The 21,110-nt window shown below is 58.4% G+C and overlaps 2 protein-coding genes across 3 annotated transcripts; one reads left to right on the top strand and one right to left on the bottom strand.

Annotated features, from left to right (window-relative positions):
* Nucleotides 1–551: 551 nt before the first annotated feature.
* Nucleotides 552–4,712, bottom strand: VPS72 (vacuolar protein sorting 72 homolog). Its single transcript, XM_081967774.1, has 6 exons — nt 3,920–4,712; nt 3,209–3,361; nt 2,562–2,670; nt 2,281–2,463; nt 1,786–1,930; nt 552–1,531 (listed from the first exon to the last, which is right to left on the bottom strand). The coding sequence occupies exons 1-6, from the start codon at nt 4,241–4,243 to the stop codon at nt 1,156–1,158; spliced, it is 1,290 nt and encodes a 429-aa protein (XP_081823900.1). The 5' UTR covers nt 4,244–4,712; the 3' UTR covers nt 552–1,155.
* Nucleotides 4,713–4,934: 222 nt separating this feature from the next.
* Nucleotides 4,935–19,912, top strand: PIP5K1A (phosphatidylinositol-4-phosphate 5-kinase type 1 alpha). 2 transcript variants are annotated; one of them, XM_081967772.1, is made up of 16 exons: nt 4,935–5,247; nt 10,235–10,272; nt 10,822–10,911; nt 13,096–13,226; nt 13,327–13,444; nt 13,538–13,690; nt 14,457–14,756; nt 15,270–15,475; nt 15,643–15,726; nt 15,976–16,024; nt 16,176–16,260; nt 16,358–16,489; nt 16,856–16,985; nt 17,164–17,229; nt 18,028–18,112; nt 18,258–19,912. In XM_081967772.1, the coding sequence occupies exons 1-16, from the start codon at nt 5,187–5,189 to the stop codon at nt 18,258–18,260; spliced, it is 1,731 nt and encodes a 576-aa protein (XP_081823898.1). In that variant the 5' UTR covers nt 4,935–5,186; the 3' UTR covers nt 18,261–19,912. The 2 variants fall into 2 exon arrangements, with proteins under 2 accessions (XP_081823898.1, XP_081823899.1); XM_081967773.1 differs by lacking the exons at nt 4,935–5,247; nt 10,235–10,272; nt 10,822–10,911 and adding an exon at nt 11,006–11,436.
* The last annotated feature ends 1,198 nt before the right edge of the window (nt 19,913–21,110 follow it).

Genomic DNA, 21,110 nt, shown 5'->3' with positions numbered 1-21,110 from the left:
TTATTGGAGATTAACCACTGCTGACCTGATATGAGCAGCAAACAAGGAAATCTCTGGTTGAAACTTCTCCCCGTTCAGGATCTTCCCCACACCTGGAATACCTGCCCTGGTACCTGCCCCGCCTCTGTCTGACCTTTAGGGAAATATTTCTAAAATTGGGCCTGGCCAAGACAGCCCAGGAATTCTGGCCCAGAGATCTATTCCAGGTTGGATGGCGTCAGTCGCCGCCCCGAGTCCTACTTGGAAAGGGAGCAGCTAATAAATCCAAATTTATTATTATTATTATTATAGTTGAGTTAAGAATGAGGATTTACGAGGATTGTGAGTACAATTGTTATTACATTACTACAGACGTTTACACCGATAGGAAAGCAACGTAGAATACAGAACTATAAAAGCTAAATAAATAAGCCAATACAGAAGACTGTAAAACTATTTTGTATTGTTATGTGTGTCTTTGTTGTTGTTTTTTCTTTTCTGCTTTTAAAGGTTAAAATGTTTAATAAAAACTAAAAAATAAGAATGAGGACTTACTATGAAGCTATGTATCATTTTATTTATTTTTTAAAGAAAAGAGATACTAGCAAATGTATATTGAGCAGGGGCTGGGATAACAGCTTCCCCTCTCCTGATCCAGCTTCCTTCCAAGAAAATCCCTTTTTCAGTGAAGATTTGAGGGAGACAGAATTTCCCAGCAGAGTGAAGGAGCCGCTCCCTACGTCAGTCCCAGAAAAGGGGACACAAAAAGGACAGAAAATAAATAATAACCGAGAGTCACAACAGAAACTAAAACCGAACGGAATGTTTTAGGAAAAAAATCAGAATTATGTAGAATTGTGAATGAGCCAGAACAAAGCTATCGTGGCTCATGTCCACTTTGTTAGCAACAGGTCAAAAACTCTGCCTGTGCTAAGGGGATATTCCACCAGCTGGATAACACAGCGAATCGAAAAGGAATAAACCGGAAACAAAAGGAAATATTTTGAGTCCTGCTTCTACCACAGATTGAGATTGGGGTGGGGGGTGGTTCAGCTGCGTCCCCCTCTTGTTGGAAATTGCCTAAAACCACCCCCCAAACGAGTTGAGAAACGTGTTAACGCTGCTCTCGCGAGTGCCAAAACGACCCGTGGTGGAAATGGAGAGGCCGCAGGAGCTTCAGGGAGCTGGTACGCTCTGCTTGATGATGATCTTCTGCCGAGTGGGCCGGATGCCCGCGTCGGGCATGGGGGAGCCAGCCGCCAGGGCAGCTGCGGCGCCGGCGCTGGGCAGTCCGTGGGCGGTGATGTACTTCTTGTAAGCCTCGCGGATGATCTTGAAGGAGCGGATGTTGGAGTAGGGGATGTCGGTGACGGGGTCGCGGTAGACGGCTGTCTTGTGGGTGACGGGGCAGATCTCCTTGACGGGCAGCCTGGGGGGCGGGGCTCTGGGGAAGACGCGCTCGAAGGTCTCGTCGTCACTGAAGGTGATGAAGGTGCGGGAACATTTCGCGGCAGGCGCAGCGGGGATTTCCAGAAGACCCTCCTGCTCTAACCTAAGAGATGGAGGAGGAAGCGGAGGTCGGTTCTCAGAACCCGCTCCGGCTGGCGTCTTGGAAGTGGGTCTCCCTTTGGGCAGGACCCACCACGGCTGCCAGTCCTAAACGCCATCATGGTAGAGGTAATCCTCGACTTACAATGACAATTGAGGCCCGGATTTCTGTTGATAAGTGAGTTTTTAGGCCCTGGGGAAAGCTGCTGCTGCTCTCTGCCACCTGCCCGGCAGGCATGAGGGAAGGGGGGCACTTACCCCTCTACGTCCACGTTCTCCTCCTTGTATCCCAGGTCGTAGATGAGGGGCATCGTCCCTGAATAGTAGCGGATGGTGGGCCCCGTGCACTTCCGCTTCTTCTGCACCTGCCTTTTCTTATCCGCTTCCAAGCGTTCGTAGGTCTCTGCAAGAAAGCGCCCAGGGGTCAGAGGCATGGGAGGGGCTCCCCCCCCCTCTCTCACAACAGCAAACCTCTGGCCCCAAACCCTGGAATCCTTCCTGCTTTTTAAACCCGGATTGAGTCAGAAACACAGGTGAGAATAGAGGTATTTCAAAATATTTCTGCTCCATTTGACTCGGAGATCAACAGAGCTCATCATCACACCGACCAACACATCCCATGAAATACGTCAGGGGCGCAGATCAAAACCCTTCCGGCCCCTGATTGACAGCTCCTGGGCCTTCTGCCTTCTTCAATATGGACTAGCTGCTTTTGCAAGCGTATCGCCTGCCCCCCCCCCCCCCCGGGCTTACCCAGAGAGCGTAGGTTGAGCTCCTCGGTGATCTTGGCCTCCCTCAGCAGCTCCTCCTGGGTCAGGGGTCTGTCGTAGCTGGGGCCGCCCCCCTTCTTGCGCCTGGACTGCACCTGGCGCTCCTGGAGGCGCAGGAAGGTCTGGCGGGTGTGTTCGGTGGTCGACTGGCGCATGTATTTCCGGCCTGCAGAGCGGAGGGAGGTCAGAGGAGGAGCTGGGAGAGAAGGGAGCATCGCGCACACACACACACACGCACACACGGACACACAAGGACACACTCACTGTCCACCGCGTCTTCCAGTTCTGTAGGTGCTGATCTTTCTTCTCTGGTCTTCTGTGAGCTGCTGGCCGGGGCATCGGGCTTCTTCAGCCTGAGGCTTTTGATGGGTTCCTGCAAAAGGTTCAGGCTCACTCAGTGGCACCGTCGCTAAGCGGGTGAAAACGTCTTTAGGGGCCTGGAAGAATAGGATGCGCTCCTCCTGGGCAGCCTCGGGAAGAAGAGCAACTAAGAGGATTAAGGGGACAATAACACACCAAGGAGGCTTGCAGGAACTGGGTTTGGCCAGCCAAGAAGAAAGAAGGACCGGGGAGGCGGGGGGACATGACAGGGGCGTTCCAGTATTTGAGGGGGTCAACTTATTCTCCAAAGCACCAGAAGGCAGAAGCAGCAACGGATGGAAACTAACCAAGGAGAGAAGCCACCTGGAACTAAGGAGAAACTTCACGACTGTGAGGACAATTAACCAGTGGAACTGCTTGCCACCAGAAATCCTGGCTGCTCCATCACTGGAGGTTTTTAAGAAGAAACTGGACAGGCACTTGTCTGAAATGGCCCGGGGTCTCCTGCTGGAGCAGGGGGCTGGACTAGATGACCTCCAGGGTACCTTCCAGCTCTGTTCTGATGGAAACCGGCCCAGGGGGGGTCTCACCTTGTAGGCCTTGGTGACCACCCTCCTCTTCCGCTTGGGCACCGAGTCGTCCTGGTCGCTGCTGGGCTCGTCCCCTTCGTCGATGTCGAAGTCGGAGTCCACTTCGTCCTCGCTGTCCGACTGGTCCCCTTTGTACTCATCGTCCCCCGATTCCTGCCAGGAGGTTTCAGGCTCATCCTTCCGGGCGATGCCTTTGGACTACAATGCCCATCCCCTGCCCGTCGGCCAGGGATGATGGGATATGGCAGCCCCGCATCTCCCCGAGATAGGAAAGGCTACAGAGCTCTCGCAGGAGCCCATTTCAGACTCCAGAGCCCATCCTTCCGGGCGATGTCTTTGGACTACAATGCCCATCTCCTACCCATCGCCCAGGGATGATGAGTGTGGCAGCGCCGCCGCATCTCCCCGAAATGGGAAAGGCTGCAGAGCTTTCTCTCAGAAAGCCCATCCTCCCCCACCTGAGACCTAAATGGGGAGGATGGGTCCGGGAGTCCAGCGCGGCCCGCGGGCAACCGGTTGGGGACGCGGGCGCTGGGAGGATTCTTAGCCCCGCCCCCTTCCTTTACCCCAACCAATCCCCCCTCCTGCGTTCTGGTCCACGCCTTTTTATTCCAGCCAATCCGCCCTGGCCCACGCCCCTTCTTTTATTCCAGCCAATCCCGCGCAAGCCCCGCCCCCTTCGTTCTGGCCCCGCGCTCCTCCGCCGCCGACCTCGGTGAAGCCCCCGTAGGTGGTCTGGTAGAACTCGTCCTCCTCCTCGGCCCCCAGCAGCCCCGAGAGCCGGTTCCCTGCCGTCCGCCGCGGCGCTCGTCCACCGGCCAGGCCCGACGAAGAGGCAGAGGCCGACGAGCACGCCGCTCCCGCCGCCGCCATCATGATTCCTCTTCCTCCTCCTCCTCCTCCTCCTGCATCCGATCCATTCGCTCGGCTCGCCACTGCGGCACCTGCAGAGGCGGAAGCGCTGAGCCGGCCGGCCAGGCGCGATAAGTCGAGCGCCGATGCGGCGAGCGGGGAATGAGCCAAGCGAGCGCCCATGGAGGCGGCGGGGGGGCCCTGTCGAAGGAGTCGGCCTTCTTTTAAGGAGAGGAGCGGGAGGCAGGCGGGCGGCTTCCGGGCTCGGCGACTCCCCCCAGGAATAAGCAGGGGGGCAGGGCTTTGCCAGGTAGACTGCAGGTGGACCTGGAGGCTCCATTGGTGTCCCGGGGGTCTGATTTATGAGCTGCAAGTGGCGCTGCGTCCTTTTTCCCCCCTGGGGGCGTCTGCTCGGGATTTGCAAGAATTGAAGGGCTTTAAAAAATAATAATAATCTGATCCTGCACTATTTTTTTTAATGACTGGTTAGGAGGCTTTGGGGGTGGTTGCATTTTTAGGGGGCTGCTTTTCACCCTGGTGGGGAGGGGAACGGCAACCCAAAAAATGGAATAAAAACGAATTTATTGCAGAATCTGCCAATAAATCATTCTGAGGTCTGACGTCGCTCTCGTCCGGCTCGTGACGTTACGGAGGCGGGCGAGAACGTTGGCGGCGTTGCCGTGGCGACCGACATGCCTCCGACGTCAGGGCCACGCAGGCCTCGCCCCTCCCGTTCGGGAAGAGGGCGCTCCTGTGATGCGGAGGAAGGCACGCCCACCGCAACGTCGACGCGGCCAGCCACGACCCTCTGCTGTCCCTTCTGCGCCTGCGCGGTACCCATGTCCCCGCCCCCTTCCTGACGGTCAGTTTTCCGTTAGGATAAACAAGGAGGCGCTGCCCCCCCCCCGCCGGCGCAAAGTGGTTCCTCCCAACGCCTGCCGGGTGGGCCCATTCCGGGAAGCCGGGAAGGGGGCGACCGGGAGGAGGCGTGGCCACCCCTCCGGAGGCGAGCGTGGCACGGCCCACAGCGGCGGCCGGAGCGGGGCGGGCGAGACCAAGGGGCGCCGCGGGGGGAGGCGGGCGGAAAAGCCGGGGAGGGAGAACCAACGGCGGCAGAAGCGCTAAAATGGCGTCGGCCGGGCCCGAGTCCGGGGGGAGCAGCAGCAGCAGCAGCGGAGCCGCCACGGGTAAGGGCTCCGACCCTCGGAGAGACCCCCGGGGAGGCTTCTGGCGGAGGCAGCCGTACCCCTACTTAAATGGGGGGTGGGTGGAGGGGAGCCCCCATTGAGTCTGGGGGGGACCGGAAGAAGAGGGAGGGCGCTGAAATGGGGAGGGGGCGAGGGTGGGAATGTGGGGAGGGGCCGTTAGGGGGTGGGGGCGGCAGAGGCCGACGTGGCCCGGGGGGGGCTGGGGAGCCTCTAGAAAGGGCCCCCCTCTCTCTTCTAGGGGGGCAATTGGGGCAGGGGTACCCTGGGGGGCCTTTAGGAGGGGAGGATGAACTGTGCCCCCCCCCGGGAGATGGAGGGACAGGCTTCTCTTTTAGGAGAGGGGGCTTCCCCAGAGTGCCAATTGAAGGGAGGGGCAGAGCCCCCTTGCGAGAGGGACCCTCAAGACCCCCAATGGGAGCCCTCTGGGGGAGGGAGGGGGAGCTCTGCCCCCTGGGAGGGGATGGAGGGACAGGGGGCTTCCCCAGACTGCCATTTGAAGGGAGGGGCAGATCCTCTTTTCTGTTGCCATGCCGACGTGGGGAGGGGGCTTTTTGGGGGGAGCCCCTCCTACCTCTCCTTGCCCACCTTCATGGACTCCCCCACCACCACCAAGACCACCCGAGCTGCCCCCACAAGCTTGTCCTGAGTCACAAGGTGCGCGCGTGTGTGAGAGAGCTTGGGGGGGGGCTAGAGCACCTATTCCCCCCCCCCCCATTGTCTCCCCAGTGGCTCAGGGTGGAAAGCTGCATTATTTGCAAAATATCTGCTGGCTCATTTGGAGGCTTGAAAGTTGGGCCCAGCCGGGGCTGCGAATTGGTAACGATACCAAGAAGGCCTCTTTTCCAGAGAATTTGGAACCGTGGCGCTGAAACGAAGCCAAATTTCCCCCGAATTCATGAATTGTACAGTCCTGCTTCCTCCCCCCCCCCCAATTCTCCCTTTCCTCCCCAGCTAGAGAGAGCTGATAAGAAAGCAGATGTCGGCCTGGGTTTCCCTGACTCAGCACCCTCGCAGCCTTTATTAAAAAAAAGAATAATAATGTGTTAATTGGAAAGGCGTTTTTGTTGGCGGAATGGATGCTCTGATTCCAACGGGTCTCGTTATTTGCATCAAAGAATAAAATCCTGACCGTGCCATGAAACATTGGAAACCCTGCAATTGCCTTCGCCAGATAAAATACCTTTATTGATTTTTCTGCGTCGTGGGTGTGGGTCGCTATTTTCCACCATCGTCTCTTCACACCAGGTGGTGTCCTTTCCACAATACTTGGCCGTGTTAGAAGAGCGGTTTGTTTCTGAAGATTATGGCCATCGAAGGACATTCCCCCTCGCTCTTCTTTTTCGGCTGTTCCTTACCATTGCTCTCCTTGAGGGCAGCCAAAATCTTCAGTTGGGAAACAAGCTATTTTGGGAATTGCCTTTTAAAAATAGGCATTGGTTCTTCTCGCAGCAATTCTGCTCTTTGGAACGGTGGCTTCGGCTTAGCTCTGAATCTAACCCCCCCACACACCTTTTTTTCTCTCCCCCCCCCTCCAAGGTGCCATTTTAATTTTTGCAACATTGTAGGATCCAGATGTCTATAAAACACCTGTTGGTGGCCTCGGATGGATCCCGTGCCATTTTCCTTTCCTTCAGTGCAGCTTAAAATGATTTTTCCTGGAAGCTTTTGCACAAAGTGTTTTCGATTCTCAACTGCGCGGTCCGAAACTCCTCGGGATATCTGCTCCCCCCCCCCCTTCCCCCTTTGCAACCTTTCCTGGTTGCCTCTGCGCTGGATGCTCCCCTTGCCTTTTCCGTTGGATGTGATTCTGACTTCTCCCTTCCTTTGCAAGCTGCTTGTTCCTCCTCTAAGCATGGGAGACAGAAGACACGTTTCCTTTCTCTTCCTTTGGAGTCTCCAGGGGCCTGGGTGGAGCTCCAGCGCCTTGGAGTTGGTGGCTCCTAATATTCCTTTACAATCTCAGGGAGGAAATTCGGCCTTAGTTTAGGGAAAGAAGGAAGGTATAGGGAAGAAGGGAAGGGGAAGGGAAGGAAGGAAGAAAAGGGGAAGGGAAGGAAGGAGGGTGCTCCTCATCCAAGGGAGATTTGGCGAAGAAAAGGGCGTATCTGAGGGCAGTTCTCATTTCTCTGTTTTTAAGATGACTTGTTTCCCCCATTCTTGGGCCCAATGTGTCCAAAGCAGGACCCATGTTCCTTTCCAGGCCTTTGGGGGGGGGGGGGCAGATCAGACCCTGCTTTGCACAGAGGGAGGTGTTGTCCTATTGAAGTGTCCGAACAGGACTCCCGAATGGGGAAGCTAAACAGGCAGAGGTCAAAAGTGGCAAATATATATATATTTCTCCCAGCGTGGGAAAGCTGCACCTCCAACCCAGCTTCTCTCTCTCTCTCTCTCTCTCTGCGTGTTCCTGCCTTTTCAGACTCCAGGGGAAGCCGCTCGAAATCTGTGCTGTCAACATGGGAGGAGTTCTCCAGTTCTGGAAATGGAGTTTCCTTTTCTGGCAGGATTCTCTGCCCCGGAGACGGGTTTTAATTGGGCGCAGCGGTTCCAAGTTGGCTTTCCAAAGGGGGGAAAGCAGCTCTTTCGTTATGCCAGTCTGCCACCCGTAATGAAGGTGGCACCAGGCAGCCCTTTCACCAAGCGGAGAAGCCGGTTCTCTTGGGAAGGGCATGTCGTCAGGACAGCCTGGCGGTGCCAGAACCTGGGTTGCCAGGTTTCCATCACAGGGAGCAGCTCAAACCAGGGTGTTGTGGGCACGGGGAAGGGTGGGGGTGATTAGGTGGGCGGGGGATGGAAAGTAAGGCCCTGCTGAGCTTCCCGGGCTCAGTAAAGGAGAATATTGGTAGCATGGAGGGTCCTTGATGCGCTCTGATTGTGATCTGGCAGACGTTTCACGACCCAACTAGGTCATATCATCAGTGCTAGAAGGGAAGTGGGTTTGTGGAGAGAAGGAGGAAGACGAGGAGGACGACCGTGGGGTCCTTGGTGCTCTCTAAGCATAGTTCTTGCAGGCGTCTCATGACCCAACCAGGTCATATCATCAGCGCTGGTGGGGTTTGCTGCCAGTGCTCCTCCTAGCACTGATGTTGGCACTTAGTTGAGTCATGAAACGTCTGCAAGAAAACAATGAAGCTTGGAGAACCCCAAGGACTTTTGGGGTCTGCCTTGCAATGTTTTGCTCCTGGGGAGGGGCAGAGATGGGGGAGGGCTGGGGTGTCCTACTTGTACGCCCTTTGAGGTGGTTGTCATGGAGAGACCCCCCTCCCCTTCCTCCTGAGCTGAACTTCAGTCCTTGGTGATCCCAACGTCTGCCTGCTGAGCAAACATCCTCTTTCCTTCTGGAAAATTTCTATTGCTTCCTCTTCTCTCTCTCTCTCTCTCTCTCTCTCTCTCTCTCTCTCTCTCTCTCTCTCTCTCTCTTTCTTTCTGCCAGCCTTTAGCTTCCTCTGCTGCTCCGTGGTGCCCTCTGGAAGACGTAGACGTATGGGTAAAACCGTGGCCTCTCAGCATGACCTTCGGCTAACCCGCCTGGCCCCTCACTGCCTGCCGTCGTGGTGTGGAAATGACCGGAAATGATGCACTGGCATTTTCCCTCCCTGGCCAGGGCTGGTTTTTGACATGAAGCGGCTGCTTCGCTTCCTCCTCCCTTTTGGTCTTAAAAGGGGGCTCGCACTTGGGCCCCTTCTGCCTTAACTCTGCGGCAGGGTCTGGGGGCTGACCTCAGAAACTCCCTTACCCCCATTTTGGAGATGGGAAGCTGGAGGCTCCGAGGCAAAAACCGCCTTCTGAGCGTCGAGACAATGAAATCTCTCCCCACCAGGGTTTAGCCTTGCTGGCCTCTTCCCAGTGCAAGCTTGCTAGAGCCGTGGAATCAACCCCTAGAGAAAAATGGGTGACTAACCTGGGTTCCCCCCCCCCTTGCATTGAAATGGGGCTAACCCAGCAGCGGTTCAGCCGCCTCTCGCCGCAGACGTGGCGCCGGCAACGCTGCCGTTTTCTCCTTTAGGGCTTTTTGCAACTTCAGTGCATGGTTTGGCCGAGCTTCTCCTGCTTTGCAGCACGTCTCCCCGCGTGGGGGCTGGAGCCCCGTGGTGCTGGGCCTGGCCAGGGCTTCTCCTGGTCCTCCTCCGGGTCAAACCGGACACGGCAGAGAAGAAGGTCTCTGCAAGGGGTTTTGAGAGGCGGATGCCTGGGAGAAGATGGGGATGAAAGGAGGGTCCCCTCTGCTAAATATTCCCCCATGTGCTGCAGCACCGAGGGTGAAGCATCACCCCCCCTCCCCTCCCCTCCAGGGCCTGCAGAGTGCCCCCCACCAGCCTCCCTCCCTCCCCTCCCCACAAGGGGCTGCGGGCTGAATTCCGGGCCCAAAGGAAGAGGTCAAAGCCATACATCTGGTGAAGGTGTCCTACAGCTCCGCTTTTTGTGTGGCACTCTGACTGTCCGGTGTTCATGGCCGAGGGGCCCTTGAGGTCATCAAGCCCATCTGCTCAGGGCAGGACCCCAAACCCAGGCCGCTCCCTGCCTTGCAAGCAGGCGACTGACTGTCAGGGGCTTTTGTGCATTTCCCCAAAGCGGAGAGCAGAATTAGAAACCAAACCCTCGTCGTTTAATTCCAATTGTTCCAGCCGCCCACTTTGACTGATCCCCCGTCTTCTCAGGAGGGGGAGGGATGGGGGTGCAGCCTGGAGGGGAGACAGACCCCTAGCAGGTTTATCTCCCCCCCCCCCCTTCTCCCTGCAAGGCAGAAGTGAGCAAAAGCAGAGGCCAGGGTGAACCGAAGACTCTTTGGGTTTGATGGATTATGAATCCCCCCTCTTGAAGGAGGGCAAGCAGGGCATCTCTTCCCCTGCCTCCCCCCCCCCCCCCGGTCATTCATCCCTGCAAGGACATGGACCTGGGTCAGCTCAGTCTCTGCCCTCCTCTTGGGTACCTGCCAGGGGTCTCACCCCCTCCTCCTTTTCCCTTCCAGGGGCGCTCTCCACTGCAACCTTCAAAAAGTCCTTGGAGGTGAGTTTCCATGCAGTTGTTTTTCTTTTTTAACAAAACACAACACCTCCCCACCTGGGGGGGGTGGGGGCTAGTGCCGAAAGCAGCCGCCACTCAGCCTTCTTTTGCCTGGGGGGTTTGAAGGGAGCAGCCTGGGATTGCAAGGCAGCTAACTGCAACTTTCTGACTTTGCACCCTGTTGTAAACGTGGAGGAAAGCATTCCTGCGCACGGGAGAGAAGCTGGCAAAATAAGGAAGGAATGGGCTGCTGAGCCGAGCTGTCTCCCCTTCCTCATAAAGGCAGGGCCGGCCTGCTCTCCAGCTTCGGGCCTCTCAGGGTGCCTTTCCGAAGCAGCTGCCAAGCCTGGGGGGCTCCCGGCCTTCAGGTGGGGCCCTGCTGGCCTCGCCCCAAGCACCTCGATGCTGTGTGTGTGTGTGTATACTCTCATCCCCCCCTTCTCCCCCCTGCTGAAGGGCGGGTGTTGCCCCCACCCAAGTGTGGAGAGGCGCCCTGATTTTGGGGGGTGGGAGGATTGGAAACCCCAGACCTTTCTCCTCTCCTGCTCCCAGACGCCAGGCTCCTCCGGGCACGGGTCCTCGCAGACCATCAGGAAAGGCCATCGGAGCGTGGACTCCAGCGGAGAGACCACCTACAAGAAGGTAGGCGGGTGGGTGGGGCGGGCGGGCGGGCGGGCGTTGGTGCCAGGTGGCTGCCTCCGAGGGCCTCCCTCCTCCCCTTCCTCCTCGCATTCCCCAGCCTCTGAGTCACCCCAGCCGCTCTCGGCATAAAAGGCCCAGGTGCGGCTTCAGAGGCAGGTTCCTACGGGCAGATCCCAGGGATTTGAAGGCCTCTCGCTCGATCCCTGCCGCTGCTCGGGATCTCTCTCGTGGCTTCTTCCGTCCTCTCTGAGATTTTGGACCTGGTGCTTCGGACTATCGAAGACGGTGGCAGTGGAGCCACCTGGGATTCCCTCAAAGGGTCTCTTTGCGCCCCCCCGCAAATGCAGGGGGGCTCTCTGGAGCAGGCGTAGCTTCCTCCTCCTCCTCCTCTTCTGATCCTCCGTACGGGGGCTGCTCTGAGGCTCTCTGGGCCCGGAGGGGGGGCTTGGATCTGGGCCGGGATGTTCCACGGACTCCGAAATGGATATTAGCCGGGATGGGTCCTTTCGGAAGCCGCCTCTATCCGTAAGTGGCCTCCTTCCTCTGCCCAGAGAGATGCCTGAGATTGTGGAGGGGCTGGGGGAGGACGGGGGGGGGAAATGCCCATGGGAGTTTGGGGGAGGCCTTTTCGCCCGTTTGGTTTCTGTCTTCAGCAAAAACAAGGAACGGTTGGTAGAACTTGAAAGTTTACACAAGAAACTTCCTTCCCTCCCTCCCTCCCTCTCAACTTCTTTCCTTCCTTCCTTCCCTTTGCTATATCTTCCTCCCTCCCTCCCACCCTTTTCTATATCTGCCATCCATCCTTCCTTCCCTCCCCAATTCTGCTTCTCTCCTGTTGTGTTTTCAACCTTTTGTGGCCTCCTCCTCCTCCTCCGCTCCGAGGGTAGGGTTGGCTTGTTGTGGCAGCTGCTCGGCCTCCAGTGCCCTGTTGCGCATCGCTACTGCCCACACTCCTGACGGGGGTCCCTGACACGGGGGACGGGCGGGGGGAACAGCCCTCTTTCTCCTGGGGTTCCTCATCCCTTTGGTGGGTGGCTGCTGGGCACTTCTCCTAGCCTGGTCCCTGAGATTTGGGGCAGTGTGGGTGGTAAGGAAGCCCTCCCTACGCTCCCCCCGGCTTAGCTGTCTTCCAGGCTGGCAGCGCCTGTAGCTTGGCAGGAGTCTCTCCGGCTGCCCCCAGCCCTCTGCCCTCCCAGGGGGCATCCATAACTCAGGCTCACCGAAGCTTTTGCTCCTGGACAGCCAAGGGTGGTCCCAGAGGTTGTCAGCAGCAAGCAGGGAAAGGGGCATCCGTGGAGGGGTAGAAGAGGCCAGAGGAGGAGCCTTTCCCAGGGGAAGAATCGGTCGGTGATTCTCCTCTCATCCTCCCAGGGAGACGAGCGGGAGGGCCCACCGTCCAGGGCTGGGGAGGGGGGCTCCTCCCCGGAGAGCCCAGTTTGGGGTTGCCAGGAGGGGAAAAGCAGGAAGCGAAAGCGGCCGGGGGATTTCCAGGCACTGGGGCAGAGAAGCTGCCCCGCCTTCAACGTCAAGAGCTCTGTGATTGACGGAAGGCTCCGGCAGGGGAAGCCCCGTCTGTCCTCAGGAAGGGACCTCAGAGTTAAAAACACTCAAAATCAGGCCTCTTCCTCCCCCCTTCCACCCCCCTTCCACCCCCAGCCCCACCATAATGGGGGCAGTCAGGAATTTCCTTCATCCGAGAATCAGGCATTGAGTTTCTCCTCTCCTCCGTTCAGTCCCAGGCACCTGTAGTTAAAAGTAATTCAAAGGACCCCCAGATTTAGGGGGCAGGTTGTGTTAAGGTTCAGGTGGCTTCCAGGCGGAGGGCAGGACCGCCCCCTTTTACGGCAGGTCTGCAGAGCCTCCTCGGGCAGGCGCAGTCTGCTGGAAAACAGCTGGATTCAGTGACAGTCACACCCCGCCTGCCAGCTTCCGAAAGCCGCTTCTCCGGCTCTGGGGGGCCTGGGCTAAATGGGATGGGCAGCCCCTGCCCCACCGCTTCAAGGGACGTGGGGCTGGGTCAACGCCGGGTGGTTTCCCCAGGGATCACCCACTCAAAGTTAAGTGAAAAGACTGATTTGGGAGCAGGGATACGTTTGCCATGCAGGCGGATGGTTTGTGGTGGTTTGCGTGAAATCAGCTCTTTTTTCCCCCTCTTCCACCCCCCCACGCCCCCCCCCACTCTAGACGACATCCTCAGCGCTCAAAGGCGCCATCCAGCTGGGCATCACCCACACGGTGGGCAGCCTCAGCACCAAACCGGAGCGGGACGTCCTGATGCAGGATTTCTATGTGGTGGAGAGCATTTTCTTCCCCGGGTGAGCTGCCCCCCCTCCCCTGGTCAGCCTCAGCCAGGCCGGTCAGCTTCCTCCCTCCCAACGGACGATGCTGACCGCTCCCCCCTCCCTCTCCCCGCAGCGAAGGCAGCAACCTGACCCCGGCCCACCACTACAACGACTTCCGCTTCAAGACCTACGCCCCTGTGGCCTTCCGCTACTTCCGGGAGCTTTTCGGCATCCGGCCGGACGACTACTTGGTGAGGGGCTTCAGGGGCGGCCCTTGGGAGCCCTCCTGGCTTGGGGAGGGGTGGCTGAAAGCGCTGACCCCAGTGTCATCGTCCCCCCTGCAGTGCTCCCTCTGCAGCGAGCCCCTGATTGAGCTCTCCAACTCGGGTGCCAGCGGCTCCATCTTCTACGTCTCCAGCGACGACGAATTCATCATCAAAACCGTCCAGCACAAGGAAGCGGAGTTCCTGCAGAAGCTGCTGCCCGGATACTACATGGTCAGTGGGCTGAGCGGCCTTCCTTGGGAGGGAGGAGACCCTCCCTCTCCTGCCTTTCCCCCTTGAGTTGGGGCCCCCGGGGGTCTCCGCCTGCCCCCTCCTCTCTTGGCCTCTGGGGCTGGAGGGGGAGGGGGCTCCTGTGCGTTGAAGTTATAAAGGAAAAGGGACTGAGGAACTGTACAGGCAGTCCTTGACTTACGACCACAATGGAGCCCAACATTTTCGTTGCTAAGCGAGGCGTTGGTTAAGTGAGGTTTGCCCCGTCTTGCGACCTTCCTTGCCACAGTTGAATCACGGCTGTCGGAAAGCTAGTAACATGGTCGCTAAGCGAATGGGGGCTTCCCCGTTGACTTTGCTTGCCAGAAGGTCGCTAAAGGGGAATCCCGCGACCGTCATAAACGTGAACCAGTCGCCCAGCGTCCAGATTTTGCTCCCGTGAGCCCTGCTTGATGCTGCAATGGTCACAGAGATTGAAGAAGGGGTCGTAAGTCCCTTTCCTCCGTGCCATCATCCAACAAACAGCTGTAAGTCGAGGACTCAGAGAGGGTCCTGCCCTGCCTCTCAGGCTCACCCGCTGGCCGGAGCCCCTTCCCCTTGTTTGCGCGGAAGGAAAGGGCAGGAGGGAGCCAGAGAGAGAGAGAGAGAGGGAGGGATGGGGATCTCCCTGCAGTGGCTCCATTCTGCAGAGTCCCATCCCTGCCCTTCTCCTTGGGTCTCCTTTGGGGGCTTCGCCTTAAGGACCCCTCCTCTCCCTCCCCTCCTCCAGAACCTGAACCAGAACCCCCGGACGCTGCTGCCCAAGTTCTACGGCCTGTACTGCGTCCAGGCGGGGGGCAAGAACATCCGCGTGGCGGTGATGAACAACCTGCTCCCCCGCTCGGTGCGCATGCGCCAGAAGTACGACCTCAAGGGCTCCACCTACAAGCGCCGGGCCTCGCAGAAGGAGCGCGAGAAGGTCTTCCCCACCTACAAGGACCTGGACTTCCTGCAGGACCTCCCCGAGGGGCTCTTCCTGGACGCCGACATGCACAGCGCCCTCTGCAAGACCCTGCAGAGGGACTGCTTGGTAGGTGGGGCGGCTGCCGGGGGTTCTCAGGAGGGGAGGGGGCCTCCTGCTCTTCCCACCCCCAGCTTTAGAAGCAGGGAGGGGTCCGTTCCTTCTTTATGTTGAGGCTGGGGGCTTCTCCAAGCAATTTTGGCTTTAGCGACGACAGAGAAGAGGGGAGCGGCTGCCTGGGACGACCAGGAAGGAAGGAGTCCACTTTTGCCAGCAGGAGGGGTGGAGGCGAGGGGCTCTTGCGATGGGGTTGGAGGCGGGGGGCTGCTTTGGGGAGGGGGCTTCAGGGCAGCTTCTTCTCCAGCCTGGCCCTGGGCCTCCTTCCGGAAGAGCCCGCCTTGGGGTTCCTCGGGGTCAGTTTGCATAAGGACTTTTATAACTTCCTGGGACAAAGTCCACCTTTCGCTTGTGACAGTGGAGGCGGCCCAGCCTGGACCTGCCCAGGATCCCGTCCTCCTGGCTTAATTTGGGGGCTTCCTTTTGCTCTCCCCCCCCCCACACCCTTCCCCCCACCTCACCCAGGTCCTGCAGAGCTTCAAGATCATGGATTACAGCTTGCTGGTGGCCGTTCACAACCTGGATTTGGCCCAGCGGGAACGGGCGGTAGCCGACGGGGCCTCCCTGGCAGACACACGCCGGCCGGCCGGCCAGAGGGCCCTCTACTCCACCGCCATGGAGGCCATCCAGGGGGAGGCCCGGCGGGGGGGCACCATCGAGACGGACGACCAGTAAGTGCAGCGGCCAAGAAGAGAGGCCGGGGGGGGGGGGCGCTCCCACTCAGTTTGTGGTTTGTGAACAGAGCCAGGGGGGCTCAGGTGTGATATCCTGGGTGGGGGTGGGGTCTTCTCCCAGCCGGAGCCCCCCATCCCATCCCTCCGTTTCCTCTCCCCTGCAGGATGGGAGGCATCCCGGCCCGAAACGCCAAGGGGGAGAGGCTGCTCCTCTACGTGGGGATCATCGACGTGCTGCAGTCCTACAGGTGAAGAAGCATAACGGCCTCCTCCCCTGCAGGATCTGTCCCCCCTCCCCCCCCCCAAGAGCCCGGCCTATCAGAGGCTCCGTGGCTGGCAGCAGAAAGAGGCCGGGAGTGAATAATGGCGGCAGGAGCCATGTGGGAAGCTGGAAGGGAGATGCCAGCGGGGGGAGAGTAGCGGCTGGGCACTCGGGGCACCCGATCCCCCACCTCCCAGCCTGATTGTCAAAGTTTCCCTCCTTCCGATCTCTGCAGGTTCATGAAGAAGCTGGAGCACTCCTGGAAAGCCCTGGTCCACGACGGGGTGAGCGGCCGGAATGGACACACCGGGGGGGGGGGGGGGAACGGAGGTCTGGAGTGGGAGGGATGGCAGATCCTTTTCCCCCCCCACCCACCCCCCCTGGCTGCACCCTGGATTTCTTCTGGGGCTGACTTTGGCCCCCCCTTTCCTGCAGGACACGGTCTCGGTTCACCGGCCGAGCTTTTACGCCGAGAGATTCCAGCGCTTCATGTGCCAGGCGGTCTTTAAGAAGATTCCGCGTGAGTCCCTTCGGGTCCCCTCCCTGATATTATGAGCGTTGGAGATGCTCCTAAGACTTCCCAGCTGACTATGGTGTCTTTCCCCCTCCCCCAAAAGTAAAATCCTCCCCTTCGAAAAAGAGCCGCTCGGGAGTGGGACCCCCTCGTCGGCCGGGCCAGACCGGGACCCCCGCCCAGGCGCTGAGCGAGACGAAAGTCCAGGTCACGATGGAGGCCGAGATGGAGCCAGGTGGGGGCCCTTTGCCTGCAGCCCTGTTCTTGTCATCCACATTGGGGAGAGGGTCCAAATTCAACCCCCCCCTGCCCCCCTCCCAGCCCTTTGCACAAACAGGAAGCTTGTGCCAGGGAAGGAGGGGGTAGCTTCCACCCCCCACCCCCAACCTTCTAAAGCAGGGATGACCAACCTTGGTCCCTTTAAGACCGGTGGACTTCAAATCCCAGAATTCCCCAGCCATCCATGCATGGGATTCTGGGAGTTGAAGTCCACCGGTCTTAAAGGGGCCAAGGTTGGATCACCCACCCCTCCTATCGCCCTTCCCAAGCCCCATACCCAGCAAGGGTGGCTCAGCCTCTTACCCCCTGTCCCCTTTCTCAGGTTCCCAGCTGGGCCGGCCCGACCTGCTCCCCCAGACGCCCCCCGTCGAAGAGGCCAACAGCGACTCGGCAGTGACCACCTTATCCACCTCTTCCCTGGGCAGCCCCGGGCACAGCTCTCCAGCCAGTCGGTCAGTGTCTGTCCCCCAGCAGGCTAGGGAAGGGCAGGCAAAGTCTTCCCCAGGGGCTGGGAGGGTCCCTGGAGCCGTTGGGGCGCTTGGACAGCCCAGCCAGAGGCTTTGGAAGGCTGATTGGTGGGGGTCTCTCGTTTGGAGATGGGCCTGGTGTTCACTCTCTTCCCCTCTTCAGCTCAATGGGGGCGGAGGCGCCCCCACCGGACACCCCCAAGGACCCGGCTGTCTTCCATCTGGAAAGGTGAGTTGGGGGGGAGAGATTGGAGACCCCCAAAGGGCCTCTGCCTTCTTGTCCCTGCTTTGTGCAGGAGTGGCTTCGATGACTGAAGGAGGCTTTCCCCGAGAACAGCCTAGTTCTCTGGAGGCTCTGAACCCCTCGGAAAGGGACGGGTGGGGCGAGGGGGGGTCTTTCCTACAATCCCCCCCTCCCTCCTCCTCCCCAGTTGACCAAAGGTCTGTCTCTTCATCCCCACGTAGGTCAGAGAGCCGAGAGTTTGTCAGATCAGAGCAGTTGCCTGTGGAGCTAGATAGTGCAGGATGCTTTCGAGTAGGTGAGGCAGAGTCTAGGCAGGTGATGCAGCCGGGATGTGGGGCGAGGAAGCCCCCCTCCTCCTCCCGTGGCCATCCCCCCACCCCCACCCCCACCCTTCTGGCCAAAGAGGGTCGCTCTCATCCAGGAAACGCCACGTCCTTCTCCGCAGCTTGGAAAGAGCTTTCCAGCACACTCGGATTGCGCCTCTCGATGGCACACGGGGGCTCATGCCACACAACCAGGACACTCTGTGTGTGTGTGTGTGTGTGAGAGAGGGGGGGGGGACCTGCTCTTCTCAGCCTCCCCCCCTGCCCCAAACAGCTTAAGGTGAACCCCGTTGACTGCTGTGGCTCTTGGGCAGCCCCTCCTCCTCCTCCTCCCCCCTTGTGCCAGGGATGTTGCAAGGATCACGAAAGACCCACTCTGGTTCAGTGATGGGGTTGGGGTTGGTGGAGGTTCCCCCCCACCCCACTCATCCTCTGCTTTCTCCCCCCCCCCCTCCTCCAGTGCTTCCCCCAGCCCTTCCGTCACAGGGCAGCCTTCTGAGCTGATGCAGCCACTTGGAGATTTGGCCGAAACAGAAATCAGCTGTGTGAGTCTCTTTCCCTCCTTCGCAGCCCCGCCCCCCCCCCACCCCCGGTTTGGGGGAATACAGGGGAAACGACCCCCGGGACTGGCAGGACCCCCATTTCAAGCACCCAGGTCTGAGTGTCCTTCCCTCCTTTTTGTTCTTTCAGTGAAAGAACAGATTCCCCACCCCCTGGGGGAGGAACGCGAGCAGAAGACCTTCTCCACACTCTGCATGGCCTGTCTTTTTGTGACGGGGGGCCTGGCGGGGGGTGGACCAGCCCCCCCGCCCCTTGGAACTGCTGACACCACAGACTCCTTTGAACTGAGCAGAGCCCACTCGGACCCCCCTCCCAGGCGGCTCAGCTCCGGGGCGCAGGGGCTCACACGGAAGGCATCCAGCCCCCTCCAGCCTGGCGCAGAGGACGGAGCAGCCCAGCCCGGGGAGTGGGGGGGGGCAGAGGAGAGGGGCGTCCAGAGGAGTGCCGGTGCAGCCCCTCTCCCCAAGCCCCCCAACGACCATTCCACACTCGCTTCCTCCTGGGGGTTGCGGAGACGGAGGCTGCCCCGCTTGGAGAAGATTTCAAGAGACAAACGATCTCTCGTAATTTTACCTTCCTAAAGTATAGCGATGTTTCTTCCCTCCTACATTGCCATATTGGGGGGGGGGGGGGGCTTTTTGGAAAGGCAGCCCTCTGAGGCCGGGATCCTCTCAGCCGGCCTGTATCTGGGGTGGGGAGGGGAGCCCCCTTTTCAGTGCTGTATCGTGGTGGAGCCTCCCCTGCCCCCATCTCCCTGTTCCAGGACACTTGTGGGCCTTGACTGGTTGGGCCCACCCGCCTGCCCGACCTTGACCTCCGGGCCTCCCTGCCAGGCTCGCCCAGAGGGATGGGAGCCGGAGTCCAGACGCAGCTGCTTTGCTCAATGCTGCCAAGGACACTTTTCCAGTGGTTTTCAGTATTGTACTGACGGACCAAACTTCAGCACCTCCCCTTCCACTTTGTGGCGGTGGGAGATTTCAGTATTAAACCCCTTTTGAGACGCTTGTAAAACTTCAGGGTTTTTCTAGCTCTGCCTTCAAGCTCCGCTCTGGCGCTAATATTTTTTTTAGCAATCTGTAAGAATGGTCACCCCTGAATTCTTTTGCACGTACGGAGGGACGGTCTCTCCTCCCCCCCCCCCTTTTCAAGCATTGGGCTGCATTCAGAGAGGGCAACGTGGCTTTCCTTGCACCGAGCACGTTTTTCTGGCCCGAGCAAAGGCTCTGCAGCTGCTACGGGAGGAATTCTCAGAAGTGAAGATCGTTCAGAAAAGGTTTTAGGGTCAAGAGGGACATGTCCCTTATCTGGGAGGGAGAAGGCATGTTTTTTGTTCCTCCCGGCACATATTTGGAGGGAGAGCGAGAGAGAAGAAAAAGGACCGTTGTGTTCCCAGTGAGTTTCATAGATATTTTTGTGAAGCGTTTGACAAGAAACAGACTAGCCTCGAACGTTGGCTGCAGGGAAGGGGCAGCTCAGGCCCTAAATGAAGGTGAGATCAGGGTAAATAAAAGGCCAATTCTATTTTTGAGAAAAAGAATTTTGAAAAGGAACAGTGCATCTGTTACGCCTCCAAAAACATAATAATGTATAAATCACATGGCTGGTTGTGACTATGGGATTTGCCTTGAGAGGCCCCTTTGGGGGGGAGGGGTGTTGTCTTGTTAAACTTGAGCCTTTGAATCTCTCCCCAAACTTACATGTTCAAAAGAAATGTCTACATTAGACCGGTTTGGAAGTTTCCTGCCACAAATGTTTGTAATTTATAAACTTATATTTCAAGTCTCTGCTTTGGTGGTGCCTGTCTCTCTCCCCCCCCCCCCCTTCCCAGGGAAACCGATTTTCAGACTGCATCATTTTAGACTTTGGGGCACAAAGTGGGAAGTGGGGGGGACTGCAGGTCAGAAGCAAAAAAATGGTGTGGTGTGCATCCCAGTGGGGTATCCGAACTGCTGCCCTCTCCTTCCCCCCGTGTCTTGGGACAGTCTTACCTAGCAGGGGTCCCCAACTTTGCTCATTTTTAAGACTTCAGCTCCCAGAATTCCCCAGTGATGGCGAAGGAATTCTGGGAGTTGAAGTCCATAGGTCTTAAAAGAGCAAAGTTGGAGACCTTTGACCCAAGGGCCCCTCTCATACCTGGCCAGAGAACATATAGTAGACCCTTCTGCCCGCCTCCCTGAATATTTGGGTGGGGGTGGTGGAAGGTTCATATCACCCAATTATATAATTTTTATTCCCTCCCACTCCCCAAAATCAAGACTTTAGTATCTGGATTTGAACACCAAGCCAGAGCTATGTGCACATTTTATTGGGGGGGGGGGAGCGGACGACTCCAGGGGTCCTGAGGCTTTCCATCCCAGTCTTCACCTGGGTCCGGCCAGTAAGGGCAGCAGGGGGTTAGGAGCACGTGACGTCACGCGCACCTGACCGACTCCCAGGGCTCCGCTTCTCTCCAAGTGCGCTTCAGCCACCTGCAGGACCCTTATTTGTAACTTCGCGCCGTTCGGCTCCTAGCCAATAGCGCGCGGCTGCCTCCCTGAAGGCCACTCTATTGGCCCATGCCCAGCGACCAATCCAGAGTTCGGTGACTCCACCCCTTCCCAAGTGGACCAATGAGACGCGTCCCCTCCGAAACCGCCTCGCTCTATATAAGCAGCAGGAACGCGCCTCGCTTCCTTCTCTGTTCAGTCCAGACCGCGGATCTGTTCGCACCGCTCGGGCTCTGCTTCGCTTGGCGGCTTTTCGGCATCGTTGTCGTTCAGTCGTTTCGAGGCGAGCGGCTTCCTTCCTTTCCATGCCTTAACAGGCTTTCCTGGGCTCCAGTCCTTCTCCAGGCTGGCTAAACTCCTGTCCCCATCAGCCCCAGCCAACAGGAAGAGTGGCACATGGATTATAAATACCCCCCCCTACAAAAAATAAATATGCGTCTCCATAATACATGCATATATGTTCAGTGTACGTTACAAGTATGTGTATGTACGTATA

The sequence above is a fragment of the Natrix helvetica genome, assembly GCF_964273705.1.
Source record: "Natrix helvetica genome assembly, chromosome: 16".
NCBI lineage: Eukaryota > Metazoa > Chordata > Lepidosauria > Squamata > Natricidae > Natrix > Natrix helvetica.
The sequence above is the reverse complement of the archived record's forward strand: the minus strand, read 5'-3'. Positions and strand labels throughout refer to the sequence as shown.